General features: G+C 36.1%; 1 protein-coding gene across 2 annotated transcripts in view; it reads right to left on the bottom strand.

Annotated features, from left to right (window-relative positions):
* LOC150101353 (WD repeat-containing protein 20) overlaps positions 1 to 21,436 on the bottom strand; it is a 156,389-nt gene that overhangs the window by 9,695 nt on the left and 125,258 nt on the right. For both annotated transcript variants that reach the window (XM_090400281.1, XM_090400282.1), the window contains one exon: positions 7,394 to 7,450. Coding sequence is in view for 1 of the 2 variants with exons in the window: in XM_090400282.1 (XP_090256408.1) it covers positions 7,445 to 7,450 (6 nt within the window). In the remaining variant the exon portion in view is untranslated. The remainder of the gene's footprint in view (positions 1 to 7,393; positions 7,451 to 21,436) is intronic.

The raw sequence follows: 21,436 nt of genomic DNA, 5'->3' as shown, positions 1-21,436 counted from the left end.
GTATTTTTTGCAGTCCATTTTTATGAACGGGTATTAGAATTAATCTTATCTATTTTTTTGGTATATTCCCCTTGTCCCATGAATTGCTAAAAAAAAGTATAGTTGGTCGATGATCACTTCACCACCATTTTTTCACATCTCCCTAGCATTCTCATCATTCTAGGGGTTTTTATGGCTCTTCAGATGTTTGACTACCTTTACAACTTCATCCCTCAGTAATCTGTTTCTCCTTCTGTGCTTAGTGGCAATTTTTCTCTCATTTCATCATAAATTAACCTCTATGGACTTAAACATTTCCTGGTGTCTTATATAACTCTGAGCAGTATCTTGTCATCTTTCTTCTATTTCCTCCTGTGTTCATCAGGACTTCACTTTTTTTCTCATCTTTTATGGTTCTCTGCTTTGGGCTCCATTTCTTGCTAATGCTTCTGATCAGCTTATATATTTTTCTTATCCTGTATTCACATAGCATTTATTGATATCCTAGCACTGTTTCTCTAGCCATTTTGATTTCTCTCTCTTCTAAATGCCTTGTTCACTTTATTGCATACTGTTCTTCCACATTTCCACAGAGATCTCTCCCCCTAATCTTCAATGCTCTTTTTTTCTTGAATGCCTCCTGTGAGATCCACCTCTTCTTTAGCTTTTCTGTCTCTGGGAACATTTGTTCCACTGCTTTCTTGATTGCAGACACCACTTTGTTATTTCTATCCTTCAGTTCCTTTTCCTTAATAGATTTCCATTCTTCCTCAAGCACTTTCCTATCTCTCTGACTTTGAAATTGTGCCTTCACTTGTTGCTAGAGTTTCAACATGATACTGGCAATCACTAAGCTATGATCCAATTCCATGTCTGCACTTTGAAATGTTTTTCACTGTTGAACTTGATGTGGCCCATCTCTTGCTCATGAGTATCATGTCCAGCATGTTCTTAGTTCTTTCATCAGGTAACCACCATGTTCACTTCCTGCAGTCTTTTTGTTTGAATTGTGTGTGTTGAAAATTATGATGTCATGCCAAGACAAATTCAAGCATTCTTTCACTGTTTTCTCTATATTTACCCCATCATTCTTTTCCATCTTTACATTCCAATCTCCTCAAATAATTAGTATATCTTTCTTTGGTACTGATTTCAAGGTTATTTCCAAGTTGTAATAGAATAATTATTTCTTCAGTATTTTCTTTAGTGGTTGAATAGACCTGAACTGCTAGGATGTTAAATGGTCTTAATGCAAATCTTGCCATTATTGTTCTTCCATTTACTGGTTTGTATCCTAATAATGCATCTCTCCTTCTTTTACTGAGAAGAAATTCAACTCCTGTCATGTTTTATGCTATTGCCAAACCAGATGATTCTTCTACTTCTCATCTTCCTGACTCTGCCCAGGACATTTCTGCTAATCCAAGGATGTCACCTCATCTCCTTGGGAATTAAGTATAGCTTTCAAGGAGCCCATGAAGTATGGATTGTCAATGTTCCTACTGAAAGTTTGCCTCTTTCTGGTTTTAATTTTATTGCATTTCTTTTGGTGGCCAACTTGTTAATCCTAAACACCCAGGCAAGTAAGTGGACCTTGTTTATCTGTAATGTCAGAGTTGGAATATTGTACTTTTCTTTTGCACTTCCACATTGCACCAGATTTCAATCCTGTTTTGATTTACAGTCAGCACTCATTCAACCAACCTTTATGGTTCTTTCAGCCTCCCCCTACATGGGAACAGATGCCGCTGTTGCCTGTTGGTCTACCGGAGTTTTAGGGCTCTCCTGAGGGCTTGGCATAAAAATATATCAACGGCTTCTTCAGCATCCAAAAAATTGGGTATTCCCTTTTGTTCACGGTGCTATTTTACATCTAACCAAATCTTAACTTTATGCAAATTTCAAATCTTCCATTCCTTAGAACACTGCTCACATATTTGGGGTTATGTACCTAAAAACTTCTCTAAAAATTCTTGAAATTATCTAGAGAGGAGCAATTTGGCTCACAGATGATACCTCTCTAAAGATTCACTTCAATCACCATTTCACAGATGCAATATTTCAGTACTCTTTTCTGGAGCTCACTGCTCCAGTGAACTGGGCAAACAACATTCCTCCATTTTGTTACACCTGTTAATAAAAGAGCAGAAGTGGCCAAGCACCTCTTTACCGTGCAACTCAAGGAATCTACCTCTCCTGTTTCTCTTTTATTTCATTCACTTGTGTCCTCTGGAATAACCTTCATCATAATGTATTCTCAAATAATTACAACCTGCAACTCTTAAAAAAAAGTCTGTATGTGTGGGTGGGGTGATAAGGGACTGTCCATTGTCAACCCAAACTGCTCTCTACAAGTACCACTGTTCCATGAATGTTCAATTTCTCGTATGGTATCAATATTTAAAAAGTAATAATAATTATTATAAAAATAAAATCAATCCCAATCAAATGTGTGATTTAAAGTTGATATATGGTGAGTTAGCCTGCATTTTCTCCTGTTTTGTGATGTACTTGGGACTTTTTTTTTTTTTTTTCAATTCAAAATTTCAGTTTGTCTGGCATAATGTAGGGCTAAGGAATGTGGTATCCTATACAAACATGGATGTTTATAGAAAGGTACACTGTCCTTCAGAGATCTGAGTAGGTCATGAACAATTTGAAAAAAGTTGGCCCGAAAGCAATTCAAATGTTGGGATCTTAGAGCAGGGGTAGCAATCCTGATGGACAGATTGCCAAAGTGTGGGATAAAAACTGAATCACTGTACTGGCTATTCTGATTTGGGAAAGGAATTGTCAGAAAACAATATCTTATTGACCGTTTCTGGAGCATCCATTGAGGAAAAAAATCAGGAAAATATGAATTCTTCCTTTAGTCAGTCTTCAATTATTTAAAATAGAAATTGCCTGGTTTATAACATAGCATCCAGTATAAGTAGGCTTGCAGATAACTTCTAACGAAATACCATTATATGGTTTCTTTGTGACCAGAACATCTAGAAAGGGAAGTTTACCTTCTTTTTCCAACTAATGTGAAATTTATATTAGGATGGAAGGAATTAAAAGAAAGAAGACATGCTGCAAGCTGAAAAAGATATTTTGAGACTGTGAATGTCATCTATATACCCCCCCCCCACCCCAAATAGCAGGTTTCAATATCACATGAGCCTACAAAACACGTCTCTAAGTTTTCTATGAAGAGATCAGTGTGTGTGTGTGTGAGGGGTTGATAAGTGACTGCTCATTGCCAACCCAAACTACTGTCTATAAGACCCACCGTTCCACTGAAGATAATTGAATCAAGACTGGAGGCAACGTTTGAATAGTCTAGTGACATTTGGTGAGATGAAATCATTAATTAGGTGAAGCACTTCAACTAGGATGATGATGAAAAGGGAAAGGATGTCTAATAGTGAGATATCAACATTCAATAGTTTTTGAATAAAATGAGTTGAATTCTTGTTATAAGAGTCAGAGTTCCTGATGGGACTTTGCAGCAGACCAATGAGATGTTTGGATAATAAGTTGATGAGCTGATGCACTCAATGATTGCTCTTAATAGAATGTCACTCCCCCCCCCCTGAATTGTAGGAGAACCATACATCCTTAGAATTATGAGGTGAAGAGACATGTTCCAGAGTAATTCATTTATCTTTCCATCTATAGCACAGGTTGGATGCAAGTAAATGGAGGAGTCTACAAGCATGAGAAGCATTTTAGAACTGTAATTAGTGATGTAACAACTTGCATCTCCCTTCTCAGCCTTGAGGATAACATTTGCTTTTCTTTGAAGAATAAAGCACCTTTTCCAAACAGGTAATGTTGATTCCAGGTGTTGAAGAAAATGAATGCTATGCATTACTGTAGTCACATTTGAATTGTGCTGGATTGTTTTTCTTTTGATGATTTATTTCTGTTTTAACACCAGCTACTTTCTTCATTTCTCCAACTGAAAGGCTTTGAAGAAGTCAACAAATTATAGGTGTTGTGAAACTAGTCATTTTTCTAGTATACTCAACTAGTAATAAAAATTTCCCTAGAACAAATATGTATTTTTGGTCTTTATGTTACAATTATTTATATCTTTACTTAATTTTACAGTATTAAAATTTGGAGATATTAAGAAATTAAAACTTTGGGTGTTATAGAGTTAATTAGCATTCCATATTTACGTATATTACTGACAAAAAATTTGACAGAAATCTATGTAAATTACAAGTATAATTCATGCAAAAAATCTACTAATTAAATATAGAGAAGAACAATATTCACTTTAGACAAATTATGGACTCTATAACTGTGTTAGAAATAATTTTAATTTGTCGATGTTTCGACCTTCATATTATGGTCATCATCTGGAGTATACACACACACACACATATATATAGAGACAAGCTATATTACATTTCACACAGTATGCTAAAGAGAGAATGATTTGATCAACGGTTATTCTACTGGCCTGACCTCTAGTGAAAGTAAAATTAAAATAAATAAATGAAATCAAATAAAATAACTACATCATAGCTATATTCTATTTAAGACAACATCAGAGAAACATTCTTTCATATAGATAGTTTTATTACAGCAAAAATGATGTCCTAATTTAACATGGCCATTGTTATATTAGATTTAAGATCCTGGATTACCTATGGTCCTATTTATAATTAACTCTCAGGGAGAAAGGTTAAGTAGGTAGAATATGCGCCTTCCATATTCTTGGGATTTTTAGACAATCATTACTGTTAAGTTAGGGTGGTTAATAAGAATTTTACAAGCCTCCTTAAATTTATGTTCACACCACGTTTTGGTGTGAAGTAAACAATAGATGCTTTTCCAGTCAATTCTATGTAAAGTATTAAGGGCATGATCAGAAAGGCCAGCTTCACCATAGTTATTAAATTCAACGTGCTGTTTATGTTCCTTTTGTCTGATAGGAATTGTGCATCCTATTTCTCCTATATAGGGCATATTACAGGTGCGGTGAATATGGTATACTCCAGGGTGGGCCAGCAGAGGAAGTGGATGAGTTGAATAAGTTCTTTAATTTTGCAGGAGGTTTAAAGGTGGCTTTAAGGTTGTAGTATTATGTTTATTTTATCTGATATCCCTTTAATGTATGGAATGGTTACAGTTTTATTGTAGTCTAGTAGTTTATTTTTGTTTTTAATCAGGTCTTGTGAAGAATTTTGTTGATGGTATTTTGGCTGTAGCCATTTTTTACAAAGGTATTGCTGATAATTTTTAATTCATCTTTAAGTGCTTGTTCATTGGAGCAAATCTTCAAAACCCTGTTTTTTTAGTGTGTTAATGATGCCTAGTTTTTGTGTTGGGTGGTGGTAGGAGTTTATGTGTAGATTTCTGGTAAACAGTGAAGGAAAGACTGCCACAAGGAAGATGTGTGACAAGTGTATCTAGAAAAGGAAGTGTGTTCTGATTTTCAATCTCAATTTTGAATTGAACACGTTTGTGTTGTTTGTTTAGGTGGCCGAGGAAAATGTTTGATGTCTGGCAGCCATGGGACCAGATAGCAAAAACATCGTCGACATATCTAAGTCAGACTTTAGGTTTAAAAGAGAGGAATCTAGAGCATGTTGCTCAAAATATTCCATATAAAAGTTAGCAATTGGGGAGGGGATTATGGTGAGCACAAGGCTGTGCCTTCTCTTTTTTTGTAGATAGAAAGTGTTTTACCACACAAAATAGCCAAAGCATAGTACATGCACAAAGAGAGCTGTAATAGAACCAACTCCTTGAGTGTTGATGCTAGTTTCTTGGCTAGGTGATAATTCTGGCTGTCTATACCTTCAACTATCAGCTGGAGCGGTATGTTCTGTTTTAGAATCTTTGGTAAACCGTAAATTCTCAGGGAACAAGCGTAATGCAGAAGTAATTTTTTAAGTGTGTCTTAGGGTCAAGAAGTGACTGATTTAAGTAGCTTTTGTGTTTTCTTTTTTATTCGATAATTAATAAGTTGTTAACAATAACGATGGTCTAAAAATCCCAAGAATATGGAATGCACATATTCTACCCACATAACCTTTCTCCCTAAGAGTTAATTATAAATAGGACTATAGTTAATCCATGATTCTTAAATCTAATATAACAATTCTCATGTTAAATTAGGACATCGTTTTGCTGTAATAAAACTATCTATGGGAAAAATTTTTCCCTGATGCTGTCTTAAATAGAATATAGCTTTAATGTAGTTATTTTATTTTATTTCAGTTATTTTAATTTAATTGAATCTAAATTTTTCACCAGAGGTCAGGCCATTAGAATAACCGTTGATCAAATCATTGTCTCTTTAGCATACTGTGAAATGTAATATAGCTTGTTTCTGTATATACAGGGTGTTCGGGATAAATTTGACAGTTTCGTAAGGAAAAAGAAAATCTTCTTTGTATCTATTAAATTTAATGAATTGACAAAAAAACATTACAGGCAGAGTTAATTACAATACTATCAACAAAATTTACTCATAATAACCACCATTAGCATCGATCACAGCTTCAATTCTGCTTCGGAACCTCGAACAAGCTGATGCTACAGTCTCCCTGGGAAGGACCGCAAAAACTGTTTTAATTTTATCCATTAACTGGGCGTTTGTATTACTGGAAGTGCGATTGGTGTCTTTTTCAACTGCGCCCCATACAAAATAATCCATGGGGTTAAGGTCTGGGGAGTTTGGAGGCCAAACATTTGGACTGGTGAAGTCGTAGAAATTTTCAGACAACCATTTTTGACTTTTCCCAGAGGTGTGGCAAGGGGCCGAATCCTGCTGCCATACATACGGCCTACCATTGGCTACCCTTGTTATCCAGGGCTTGACTACAGTTAGCAACTCCACGAACAAAGCCCGAATTCCAATGCCAGGGTTCTTCAACACCTGTTCCTGCAGATTTGCGAGGAATTCTGCTGTACGAACGCAATCAGATCGTCTGCTAGGGATCTTTCTTCTTGCTACATCCTCGTAGTCACCATTGCAAGTCTCTAGTTCATGCCTGATTGTTTTTACTGTATTCAGGGAGCATTGGGCAGCAGTCGTAATATCCTTATTTTGATGGCGGGCACGAATCATCATGATACAAGTTATTCTCTTCCATGATTCAGGTGGGTTCCAGCTATCCATCCTTTCTGACATCTTGTATATGAATGAAGAAGGGTCCAAACTTTTAAATGAAGAGAAGTGTGTGTTAATACATGTAACTTACGGAAAAATATAATTAATTATAAATATGTCAAATTTATCCCGAACACCCTGTATATATGTGTGTGTGTGTACTCCAGATGACCTTAATATGAAGGGCGAAACAGTGGGAAATTAAAATTATTATTTCTAACACTGTTGTAGAGTCCATAATTTGTCTAAAATGAATGCTGATCACATTGTAAAGGAAAGGATACAGAAGAACATTACCTCAAAAGTCAGGAGATTGAGTGCTAAGCACCACAGAGTGAAAACCCAGTGTTAACCCTATATAGAAATATAAAATTAAATTTATATAAGCTACTACATGGCTGTCATGTAAAAACAAAGATACATTAGAAATCAGATGTTAATGTTTAATTTTAAATTAAACATTAACATCTGATTTCTAATATCAAATTTGATATCAATATCAAAACACTGCAATCAAAAGAATGCAGTGTTTTGATATTGATACAATACACAGACAAATAACATTTCTAATTATAATAAGAGGGTAGTTCCATAAGTTTCTGGCCTGACAAACTTTAAGAGGTGAAAGAAAGAAAACTGTGTCAACTTTTCAACATAATATCCCTTTACTTCAACACACTTTTCACATCTTTGAATTAACATTTCGATGCACTTGAAAAAATAGTCTGTACTTTTGTCTGCAAAATGGCCTAAAACTGCATCTTTTTCAGTTTTGAGAAGAGGTAGTAGTCACTGGGTGTAGGATGGGTGTTCAATCTCCTGGAAGCCACAATCCTTCACAACAATAGCTGTATGGACTGGAGCATTGTCGTGAAGCAGGTGAACACCACCACGACTCAGCATTCCTCATCTCTTCCTTTAAGGCACTGCACAGTTTGTGTAGGAGTGAAGCATAATATCCTGCATTCACAGTGGTATTCCTTTCCATGAAGTCAAGTAAGAGAATTCTCCAGCAATACGAAAAGATTGTTGACATGATTTTCTTGGTGGACTGAGTACTTTGCACCACTCCATGGATTCTCTTTTGGAAAGAGGATCATAATAAAGGACCATGGTTTCATTTCCAGTGACAATGGATTCCAGCACTTCTCTCTGATTCCCTTGGCAAAGCTCTAAAAACTTGAAGAAACAGTTCACACGATGCTTTTTCTGAATTGAAGAGAGAAGGTGGGGCACTCACCTTCGTCATATGAAGCTTCTAATGAATGATATGAAAGACGATTGTTATAGAAAGCCCCAACTTGCAAAGATTTCTTTGAGCTTCAGTCATCTGTCATTGAGCAGTTCCTTCTCAACAAGAGAGACATTTTCCTCAGTCATTTTCACAGGTTGACCATTATGAGGATTATCTTCAATGCTCTCTCTTCCTAGATGAAACTTTTAGTCCGTTCCTTCACGATGGAATATGAAGGAGAAGCTTCCCCATAAAGACCATCCAATTGCCGTTTGATAGCACTCAGAGAAAGCCCTTCTTTGGTGAAAAACTTTATCACATGTGGTACTCGTATTTAGCACTACAGCCACTTAACGTACCACGTGTTAGTCAAATGAGTGCCTTCGACTGAATGATGCAGGTAGAGAGTTAAAACTGGTACACTAACCTCCCCATAGAAGGTGCTATCCGTCATGACATTTAAAAATTGGTGCAAATTTTGTATATCAGGCTGGAAACTTTTGGGACCTATCTTGTATATAAAATCACAAGCAAAATATGCTGCTGTTCCAAATATGCTCCTACCATCAAGGACAAATGTGAAAAGGAAATTAAAAAAAAAAATTGCTAAAATTACATTTGGGATACGAAATGTATTTTTTCTTGTATAACAAAGTAACACAAATAAAGACTTATTAATCTCACGTATATTATAAAGAGTTCAGATATAAAGCAAAACAGGTTTGCTTAAAGACTGGTTAAAAACATATTTAATATTAAGCCCTTGAAGCACTATTCAGGGATTATCACAAACACTAAAGATATGAGAATGCATAATGAATTGATAAGATAAATAACAAGTTTAAAAGAGATATGCTAATGAGCTTCCAATAGCTTGACTTTTAAGCAGAATCTTTTATTTATTTTTTTTTGGTTAAAAAAAATCTGAATTAATATCACATGTCACTCCATCCTTTGTATTGTATACTTTTACAAGCACCTCACATCAGTATGTTAATTTATATATCTGTTAGCCATAATTTTGCTAAATGCATCTTCCAGAAAGAAATGTCAAACAAACCACGTTCAGCTTTCAGTTTGCTTAGCTTTTCATATGACTCCAGAGACTATGTTAAAAAAAAGCACAGTATAACCAAAAGAATTGAGAAATCCAATATGCTCCTTGTCCTTTAGTGCACAGTATGGCCAGTAGCAATCAGTCTTCCTTTCACAGGCTAACTTCCATTTCCTAATAAAACATTTGATTCATTTCAAAAGAGAGTTCAGAAAATAGGATTCTCAAAAATTCAGATATCCTATATAGGACACTGGAAGAAGTTAATATTTGACTAGATGAATCTAGAAAATACTTCCATTATTTACATCAACAGCTTTGGAAGCTGTTAGACCTGCCATTGACATAAGATACCAGATTAAGTAGGGAAAAATATCTTTATTATAGAGATATAAATATGAAAGACTGAATTTTCTGTTTGCTTTCCTGATATTGTACCAGCTTACATATCTTATATCAGCGCTTCCCAAACTGTGGGCCGTCGCCCACTTGGGGGGGCCGTACGTTTTGTTGAGGGGGGCCGTGAAATAATGAAAACAAATCGAAAATCTTTTAAGACTAAGTAGGTTTTTTTTAATCTTTAAAAGAAACGTATTTAGTTTTTATTATTTATTATTATTTTTTTTGTTATTTTTCATATTTTAATCGAAAAAAATCACACATTGGTGAAGGTTCAAATTTTGCTTCCTGCGTATTTCGGCGCTTAATGAATATTAGTAAATTTATGCTTATTCGTATAAGTTTCATTTCAAAACAGAAATCTAAGAATTGCAGTTTCAAATGTTTCACCTGATACAGACTTTTTGTGTAGCAGTATTGAAACACATCCATCACATTAAATTATTAAACTTCTTTTATGTTTTTAATTCTTTCTTTATTACTAATCGTTTTACGTTTCATATGCTTGTACTGCAAATGTACAATAGCAATATATCTATCTATATAAAAATATGAGATAATGTGCCATGTCAGATGCTAAAAATGTAATATTAGCATTTGATTTTTGCAATATTCGCTGCGTATGTTTTGTATTGAATATAAATACAATAAATATTATAATAATATATGTCTATATTACGATTGTTTTTCGAGGGGGGCCATGAAATATTTTAATTTTTCCAAAGGGGGCCCTGACATCCAGAAGTTTGGGAAGCACTGTCTTATATCCATGTGTGCCTAAGAAGATATCTTGGTGACAAACACAAAATATTGGTTAATAACTAGAGTTCTGTAGAAATCCATTTCTTCCTTTAAACATAATCTGAGTGAAAATCAGCAAGTATTATGCCAGATTATATAAAACATTCAAAATATTAAAATCTAGAAATCAAAAACAGTGCTTAATAAACTGATAAAAATGTAAAAAAGTTCTCAAACTTTGTTCTCTACCATATGATTAATATATCCAGTAGCTAATAGTGAACATGATTGTTCAGCTTTCCCAGAATGTAACAAACAAGCTTTATTATTAATACCACTATTTTATATATTGATAGATAAGAATTTAAAGTTCAAAGGTCATATAGCAAAAGTTGCAAATACAACTCAGAGGATAATTGCGATGTTGAAGCGAACCTTGTTATGTAAGGATAAGGAAGTAATTTTGCCTCTTTATAAGGCTTTGATAAGACCACACTTGGATTATTGTGCGCAGATTTGGTCTCCCGGGTTCCAAGGGGATAAAGAAGCTGTGGAAAGGGTGCAAAGAAGAGTTACAAAGTTTATATCCGGATTATGGGATTTAGATTATGAGGACAGATTGCGAATATGTGGATTACAGACTCTGGTTAACAGGAGAATGAGGGGTGATATGATAGAGGTCTATAAACTTTTGAATGGGTGTTATAGCATTTCAACTGATGAAATTTTTCGTTATATGGAAGGTGGGGAGAGAACACTGGGGCATCCATGAAAGTTAAATTTATTTGTAATCAAGAGGGATAAGAGCTACGTTTTTCTCCCAGAGAGCAGTGAGTGAGTGAATAATTTGCCCTTACAGGTAGTGAATGCATCTAGTGTGAATGAATTCAAGGGTAGGTTATGATAGCTGGGTTGGATAATTTACAGCCTCCCTGGAGGTCTCAGATAATAATAATAATTTAGTGATAGTTCACTGAACTTGTAAACTTTTAAAATATATTAATACTGTGTAAGAACTTTATTCTCTGATAGTCCTGAAATTATTGCTACTCATTAAAAGTCAATTTTTCAAAATTCTGAATTTATTATTTTTGTTATAAGTATTTTAAAAAAAGTAATTTTTGTTTCAAATTTACCATTTCTGCACCGTTCAGAGTGCATGTGCAGTACTTGATGCAGTAGGTAATAGCTATTTGTCCTTTTTTTGCGAAGGACATGAAATATTGCCTTTCAGAGGGTAAAATGGTATCCAAGCACAATGTTATACTTGGATTCTCTAGCACTTAAAAATTTTTTTAAATAGCAGATCAAACCCTGAAACGGTAAGGAGCTGAACATATAATGCTAAAAGAGAGAAGTTAGGAAATAACAGACAATTGTAAAGAGTGCATTTCATAAACATTGTGATACTTTTACACAAAAATGTTAGCAGATTCATAACTGAAATAACAGTTGATTTTAGCATACATATCAAATCTTTTATCTGTAAAAACCTCTTCAAATGGGGAAGGGGGCTAAACTTCCTCTTTTCTGTTTCTATGTAGACTGAACTACAAAAGCTTAATCTTATGCAATTTATGTGCAAGTGTTTTCTGCCAGGATGACTATCACTGATTAACTTTACTCTTATTGTAAAATAAAATCACTAACAAAAAATGATTTGTACAGACTCGTTGAGTGTTTTTTTCAGGATGATGTGTGTAGTTTATACAGGATCTTGAGAAATATGTGAAAAAAGTGCAAGTTGACTAGGAACTACATTGCAGCCTTATTTTTTTATTTTCTCTCGATTCCAATGTGGTTGGGTATTAAGCACAATCAAACATTAAATTAAGAACCATCACTCGATACAATAATTATAAAACATTAGATGTGTGATGGAAAGGAGATGGCCTGAAAAAAACACTCAGTCTGTACAAATAATTTTTTGTTAGTGATTTTCTTTTATGCATACAAGTACAATATGGATGGCAGGCAGCTCAGCAGTATATTTACTGCATTCAAGTGGAATTTGATTGGAGGCAAACATGATTAGGAAAACCAGAAGCACAACCAAATGGTCCCAGTTCTCAAACCATTGGTATAGAGAGACTACTTGTATATGGAAACGTGACTTCTGCATTACTTCAACCTTGGTATCACTTCTGGTCTGGCTCTACTGATGAGACGTCAATCAAGGTCGAAACTGTTCTAGGTAGTGGAGCTTCCCATAATGCATAGCATTATATATTTCTGTAAACATATGTGCATTGTATTATGAGATACTAAGGCAACCCAATGTGAAATCATTAGCTTCTCTTCTCTATATAGGAATTGCCCTGTCATGAAGTTACTTAACGTGCAAACTTTGTTTGCTTATACTTGGATAAAGGATGAAACCAAGAATATAATTTCTTGGCATCTTTAATTTATAATATAACCAAGTGGAAAAACTTTCAACATCTCTCTCTTTCACATGCAGAAACAGACTTTGGACCAGAACTTGAGCAGCACTCCATTCTACAGATTATATTCAATGCTCCCTTACACGTTTCTCCTTAGCTGAAAAGTATCTGTGCAAGCAATGTATGCTTTCTATCAAAAATAAATCCTAACAACTTGTCTTCTATTGTCTAACTCTGGGTCTGGATAAAAAATATGTTTTCAGCAGAAGTGTACATACACTTTTTTCAGTTGAAAATCTGAATCCATGAACGCATAATTAGTTTGCTTTTTAATGATTTTCTTGTTACATGAAAATCTGAAACTCAGAATAACAAAAAGCTTTACTCTTATGACAAACAATGTCACACTTAAGACTGTGCCCTGGGAACACCCTCTTTTTGACCATATGGCTGGGATAATGTCTTCCACTAGGAATAAGAAGAGGATTTAGCCAGAGAGAAAGTTTTTAATAAAAACAGGAAGATATCCCTTCAGATCTAGATTGCAGAGGTCTTTTAATATATCTTTAAGTGTGTCAAAGTTTTCCATGTCAGAGAAAACGGAAACCAGAAGTTCATATTTCAGGAATCCATTTCTTACGGACTTCTAGACAGACCAAATGGGCTGATGTCAATCATTGTCTACAAAAGCCACACCCCTGTGCTGGAGAAAAGGTTCTGCTTTCTAACTACCAAAGAGGTCTGGTATTAACCATAGTTTCCCCAATATCTTAGAAAGACAGCTGCTTACAGCAAGAGGATGGTAATTGGTTACTTGTGTTGAATCTTTTCCAGGTTTTGGAAATGCAATGACAATTGACTTATGCTATACATCTGGAAATTCTCCTCACTGATAAGTATTTGTACAGTAAAAGGGTAATCCACAGATGATGGGTCGAATATAATTTATACTGGATGAGACCTTATGGCACATGACAAAGTAAAAGTGCTTTTCTTTTAGTTAAATGAATGGCTGATTGCACAGCTCTAATCCATTTATAGAAAAGTTAGTCACTGTTCCTCTTATTGTTCTTTCAATATCAAAAATTCAGGAGGAAATGAAGAAGTTGCTGAGATTCTATTAAAGCTTCTGCAATTGCTCAGGGTTCAGCAACTATACATCCATTACATTCCAGGGTAAATGAATGCCGTGTTTCTATATCTAATTTTCATTTTCCAGATTTTATTCCATACAACATTTGCACTGACTACATGATTGATAGATGATGTAAACAAGACTGTTTTTGAATCTGATGGGCAATGTAACGGACTGTGGCCAAAGCACATTTAAAAGCTAGATTTGATGTAGTAGGCATTTCTGATATATACACTATGCTCTGTCTTATCTTTTTTTTGCTGCTTGGCACTCAAGGCTCTGCCATGGGTTTAGATGTTGTGAAAGTCAATGTTTTTGGAATTGCAGTTGTTGCTGCTGCTGCTTGGATAATACAATCCTTTAACATACATCACCACTTTAGTGATAAGTGTTTGGATGACTGCCTCAGGCATTAAATTTCACAAGATGAGAAAACATATTTGTTAGCCCAGTCAATTTTCCACCTGGGTATCTGTGTAGGAAAACATAGTTCCTGTGAGAATATAGTGCAAATCATGGAAAAATGATCAATATACTGGGTGATCAAAAAAAAAAAAAAAAAAAAAAAAAAAAAAAATTCAATAATTCGAAAAGTATAGACAGTAGCACAATTCGGTTTTCACAGAAATGCACAGAAAGACATGGGATTTTTTTTAATAACAAAAAATTTTATTGCCAGAATAGTTATATGTCACTGTAGCAGTCCCGGAGCTGCTGCCTGTTATTTAAACCGTGAGGTACGTAAATTTCAGATGTAGCGAATACTGAAGTTACGCTTTCAGCAGTTAACGTTTATTACCCAAGTTAAACATTGTGCCAAGGTGAGGCATGTTATCGTTATGAGATAAAGCACTTTTAGTTAAGCTGTATTATCAGAACTCCGAATGTGCAAGTGCGGCTTTGTGCATCTATCGTTCGATGCAGGGTATTAGAATGGAAAGGGACCGATGTCTCGTTCCTCACTGATAGCTATGATGATAAGGTTTGAGGACACTGCCAGTTTGGAAGCACGTGCAAGAAGCGGGTGACCCAAAAAAACTACTGCAGTTGTGTACGAGGTTGAACATGAGACCGACACACAATCGGCAGCTTCCGCAGATGGGAATGTGCAGAAGCTGCACATTTCCCATGTGCAGCAAAACCCAGTGCGCATGAAATTTCAAGATGAAATGGCATTTCGTACGGGACTGTGTGGCGATCACTCAGGATCATCGTCAAGAGGTATCCTTACAAAATCCAACACATACAGGAACTGAAACCAACCGATTTCAAGAGACATCATGAATTTGCAAACTGGGCTTTTCAACAGATGGAAAACAATGCGGACTGGCTGTCAAATGTCCTGACGAGGCGCACTTTTCGCTTAATGGAAGTGTAAATGCACACAACTGCTGCATCTAGGCAAGAGAGAGAGAATCCACAAGCAATTGTGGAAACCCCTTTGCATCAGCCAAAGGTGACAGCGTGGTGCGGGATCACTGCATCATTAATTATAGGCCCCTTTTTCTTTGAGGAAGTCCACAGCTGTACATTTTGAACTGTTTCTGTCACAGGCAAGTGTTATGCAGCATTTTTAAGAGACAGCATCATTCCCTCCTTGCAAGAGAGGCAAGCGCTCTATAGTGTAACATTCATGCAGGATGGAGCGCCTCTGCACATCACAGGTCCTGTCCAGCACCTGCTGTGATCGACATCTGGCAATGACCATTTCCTCAGTCGCTTTCCCTCACGAATGGCCACCAAGGTCTCCAGACCTTACACCTTGTGACTTTTGGTTATGGGACTACTTGAAGTCACAGGTGTACAGAAGTCGGCCAACGTCATTGGCCATGTTGAAAGAAGTTATTCACCATCATGTGACAGGAATCACAGCTGAAACCCTCTTCGATGCTGTGCCACGTCTGACGGCCATCAAATCGACATTTGTAATCCAAGCTGCGTTGCGAACTGTGCTGCGCCACTGCACAAACTACTGACACAACTGAAGCACCCCCTGTCGGTGGCAAATGTAACTATTCTGGCAATAACATTTTTAGTTATTAAAAAAAAAACCATGTCTTTCTGTGCATTTTTGTGAAAATGCATCGTGCTATTGTCTATACTTTTCGAATGATTGAATTTTTACTTTTTCTGTTACTTTTTTGATCATCTGGTATATATATGTCATTTTTGACATTCCATGGGTATACTGGAAGAATAGTAGATTGTAAGATCTATTGCATCCATCAATAAGAAGGGGGAGAGAGAGATCATTATTGTTAGACATACACTCAGCAATCATACCCACTTAACTCATGCATGTGAACTACTTCACAGACTATTCTTCCCATTAAAGTCACCCACAAGAAGTACTGACTAAGGAAGTTGCAATATGGGATTGGATCTGATTTAACTCAGAAACCAGGGCAAATAAATTAAACAATATAATAAGAAATCCCACTGGGAGGCAGAATGGAGCAGTTGCTACTACTTCTAGAACAGTAGTTAATCTAGAGATGCTATCACAAGGATAGTAATTCCTCCATCACCAGTTCTGTCCTTACAAATAATGAAATGACTTAAGGTCCTTACCAGGTTTATGTTTTGGCAGAAGAACCTTTATCACTGATATTTTGAAGGAATTCACAAGAGTTCCACTACAAGTATTTCCAGGTTCTTTTGGCTTCGTAGACTTATCTGATTTTCAAGAAGCTTACTTTTGACTGGCTTGTGTTTGTGAATTGATTTTGAGAAGTACGTTAGTCAAGAGTCCATTTCTTCTCTAATACATCTTCTGACATGGTAGGATCAGTTCTTGTGTTTAATTTGCAATCAGGGGATATGAAAATATCTGTGGCAAATGTCTAGAGGTTTTTTTCTCATAAATGACCTTGTCACAATTTTCTTGAAAAGTGGATCCTCAGTGAGCAAAATTTTAGGAGTGAACTCATAATAGGTTGGGCAATTAATGCAATCCAAAGAGAAGCACCCAAGATAATAAAGTTAAGGTATGGTATATGGATATTAATTGATGCAGAATAGACATATGGATTTGTGTCTTCTGATAGTTCTGACTGTCATCTTGTCAGCATAAGCAAATTTCAGGTAGGTGGTGTGATAGCCAGATTCCTATTTGAATCCTGATACGATATGCTTTGTTTGATCTTTATCTTTTGTATCACTTTTTCATCCTTCCACCTTTGACATGCATAGAAGTCAGCTGGTTGGTCTCCCACATTAAAACATTTAGCATTCTCTGCAGGGCAAAATTTATTATCATGCTGTTTCTATCACGCTGAGAATAGATGGTAGGACCACGGCAAGCAATTTAGAAATGCCTGTATTTCTGATGTTTATAGCATCTTAGTGGATGATGTAGAGCCTAACAGATCAGTGGAGATATTCTGTATTTACTGAGTGGAGGTTTGGGTGTATAAAAATTAAGGATGATAATTCATGATCAGAACAAGACAACCATCCCTATTTATCAGAATGTGTTCCCATACCTATCACTCCTCAATATTTAATCTTTTGTTTGTTTATTTATTTTATTTTTATTTTTTTTGTATTATCAAAAATAATGTATCTATATGTTTGGTTGAAGCCTTATGAGGGGAAAAAGTGTCAAGGATAAGAGGGTAAACCTGATGGACATATACCAGGATAAATGGTAGGTTGAATGAAAAAGGAGGGCAACTAATGGGCTAGAGGACTCTTAACTTACCTTCCTTCAATTTGTTCATTAATGATACTGGTAATGATTTGGGGGGGGGGGGGACCATTTTATAAAGCATGCTAAAGTAGGAAGCATCAAATAAGCCGATAGAGCCCTTCCTGCAGAATCATCTAAACTGACTGTTAGTTTTGGAAAACAATGATGTTCATCAGACCTAATCTCAATTTTTTGCAGCCAGCTTTATGTATGTGCGTATATTCCACAAATGCAAATGGACTTTAAATACTACACATAGATACTAAATGGTATTGATTATACAGGATAGTTTTTTCTAGAAAGGATAGACAGTAGAGGAGGAGTGTGCTACTGATGATATTGCATGACTTGAATCAAGTTAAGGTTCAGATGTGACTTAATACTAGTAACAGTTTTTCATGTGACAGTGAATTGGAGTATTTAGAATCCACCTCTCACCATCTGGTGAGAGGTGGATTCTAACAAGTCAAATATATTGTTGTTTCAGACCTAGCTTATTTATTCGTATGAGGTTCCCCTATTTCCTCCACCGTCCCTCCAAGTGAGGGACTAAGTATGTATTTATGACTGTAGATCTGTGTGTGTGTGTTCATGGGCCAGTTTGCCTGTGAGGGATAAAAAAACTGAGTTTCCGAATGAAATCAGATAAAAGTTCCTCACATCATGGATGGGAATCGAACCCAGGTCTTTCCAACCAAAGGGCTTTGTCTATATTGACTGAGCTACGGAGGCTCTTTCAGATCTAGTGACAAAGATCATAAATGAAGCACACATAAATGATCAGAAATGGGTCACCAAATAAAGACGATGATTGCAAAAAGAGTAATCATAATGGAACGTATAATTATCAGAACATTGACTGGGTAGCAGTAGAATCTCGTAAAAAGAACAAAATTGAATTTAATGAGCTGATGTGGGACAACTTCCTCAAGTCGCATGTGACAGAAGAAACTCAAGGTCAAACAGTGTTAGATCTGTGTTGGAGAGGGGTTCAGTTAAAGACATAACAGGAGGCAGAATACTTATCTTTCAATAAAGACATACCTATTCTGCCTCTGGTTGGTGAGAGTGATCATGTGGTACTAACAAATACTCAGTTGGGAAGTGGCTAAGTTTATGAATGTTCCTTTCAGAAAATATTACATGCTGAACTACAAAGCAGGAAAGTATCACATGCAGCATGGTATTGGTGCTGAATGGGAAGAATATCGACAGTGCACGAGAAGCATTTAAAAATTACCTAAAGGTTGCAATGTCAGAATGTAAATATTACATGCTGAACTACAAAGCAGGAAAGTATCACATGCAGCATGGTATTGGTGCTGAATGGGAAGAATATCGACAGTGCACAAGAAGCATTTAAACATTACCTAATGGTTGCAATGTCAGAATGTGTCCCTAGAGTTTGAAGAATAAACAGGGTACGAGAGAAATAGAAATGTGTATTATGCAAGAGATTCATAAGAAAAGGATGACGTGGAAGGTTGAAAATTATAAGGAGCAGTCAGAAGATTTATAGCTGTTGTATGTAAAGCTAAGTCTGAGTGTGAAATGAAACTGGCTCTGCATGATATGATCCAAAATAATCATACTGTTATGCTTTAAGTCAGGGCTGTCCAACCTTAGGTAATCCGAGGGCCGCATTAAAAAAAAATTTTTTTTTTATTCAAGGGCCGCATCACAATGTGTATCTAGTAATATGGTGAACAGCAGCGACACAACCGTGACAGCTGAACAAACGAACAACACCAATTGCGCGCTCATGTTCCCCGGGAGCGCCCGAAGCATGCGCACTGGAACAAAACGGTGTAAGAAAGCTTTTTTGACACATCTAATATTTGAAAAACGCCTGGGTATATAGTGATGTAAAAACACCAAATAAAATTACCAGCATCGAGATTATCGATTAGTGATAGAATTAAAATATCTAATACGCATTCGATTCAAATTGTTATTTTATTTTTTCTCTCACGAAAATCAAAACCCACAATGAGGGCTGCACAAAATCGCACCGCTGGCCTCATCCGGCCCACGGCACTTAAAGTAGTGCTTTGGACAGCTCTGCTTAAGTAAAAGAGAGAATGACTGCAAAAAAATAACTCTTGGTGACAGATGTAGATGAGGTTGTTCAACAACTGAGTGTCCATTTTGCTAAAAGCTATCAACCTGGTGTATGCAACACTGCACTCATTACTACCTGTTCACTGGATGAAGAAACTCAGGTATATGAGGATAAGGTGTTAGAGCTGTTGCTCAAAGAGTGTTCTGTTTCTAAACTGGCTATTCCTTTGACCAGGCAGTATAATTTGAGTCTCAGAAGAGGGAAGAATCCACAGAAGTGGAAAGAATGTATGGTAATTGCATTGCACGAGGGTGTTGCAAGGACTGAAGCATACCCATGCTCCGACCATCAGGCTGCAAGTTCAAATCCCGCTGTGGGTATGGATGTTTGCGATTGTCTTTAGGTGGAATATAAATTTCATCTCCCAGTGTGGGACTACTGTTCCACTTATTAGAGGTCTGAAGTGTCTTGAAAAAGTTCCATGTTTGGTCTCTAGAGTAGGGTTTTCGGACTATGTAAAAAATTAATAAAATATAGGGGAAATATTCCTTAGCTGTCCCACTGTACTATAAGTTTGCAAGTAACCTTTTATGAGTGGAAGCAACATAAAAAAAAAAGGGGGTGTCATGTTTGTGCAACTTGATCACATTCTATAATAATGTTACCACTGAGTTAGACAAAAGAAATGAGTACACCATGATACTTTGGATTTTGCAAAGGCTTTTTACAGAATACAGCATGGAAGACTTGTTGCATAAATTGGAGAATATGGGAATGGATTATAAAATATTAGCATGGATAAGAGGATAGCTAACTGACAGATATCAAAAACTGGTATATGGGGGATGTGAGTCTGCAAAATTTGGGGTAATCAGTGGTGTGCCACAAGGATCAGCCCTTGGTCCACTGTTATTCCATCTGTACATTAATAATATTGGGAAGGATTTGACAGGTGACACACAGCTATTTGCTGATCATACAAAGATAGGCAGGGTAATCAGAGTAATGTGGCAGATATGCAGCACTTGTAGAATAATGCTGATGGTGGAATTGTGGGCATGTGAAAATGTCTGCACTTTGTAAAGTCATGCACTTTGGTGTGATGAGATGTCATATTATATTGGTGGAATTATGCTAGAAAAAAACTAGAATCTTGGTATTTTAGTACGTTGGAAGTTGAAGTTCAACAGCCATATAGCAAAGACTGCAAATACAACTCAGAGGATAATAGAAATGTTGAAACGAACCATGACATGCAAAGACAAGGAAGTCATTTATTTGCCTTGATAAGACCTCACTTGGGCAATTGTGGACGTCAGGCCTCCATGGATTCTGTGGTGATTCTGATACAGTGGTAAGATTGAGGGCAAAGAAGAGTGTTAAATGATATTAGGAATATCATTTAACACTAGCAAACAGGGGTGATATGATTGAGACTAACAAACTTCTGAAAAGTTTTCTACAGATTTCAGTAGATGGAATTTTTCATTGTACGGAGGGTGAGGAAAGGATGAGAGGGCATTCTTAGAGATTGAGAATAAATGCCATCAAGAAGGGGATGAAAACTTGATTTTTCTCTCAAAGAGCGATGCATGATTGGAGTGGATTGCCATTGGATGTTGTGTGTGCAAGCAGTTAAG

This window comes from Typopeltis vanoorti, chromosome 11 (genome assembly GCF_054136105.1).
Source record: "Typopeltis vanoorti isolate ZY-2024b chromosome 11, IOZ_Tvanoo_1.0, whole genome shotgun sequence".
Classification (NCBI taxonomy): domain Eukaryota; kingdom Metazoa; phylum Arthropoda; class Arachnida; order Uropygi; family Thelyphonidae; genus Typopeltis; species Typopeltis vanoorti.
The sequence above is the reverse complement of the archived record's forward strand: the minus strand, read 5'-3'. Positions and strand labels throughout refer to the sequence as shown.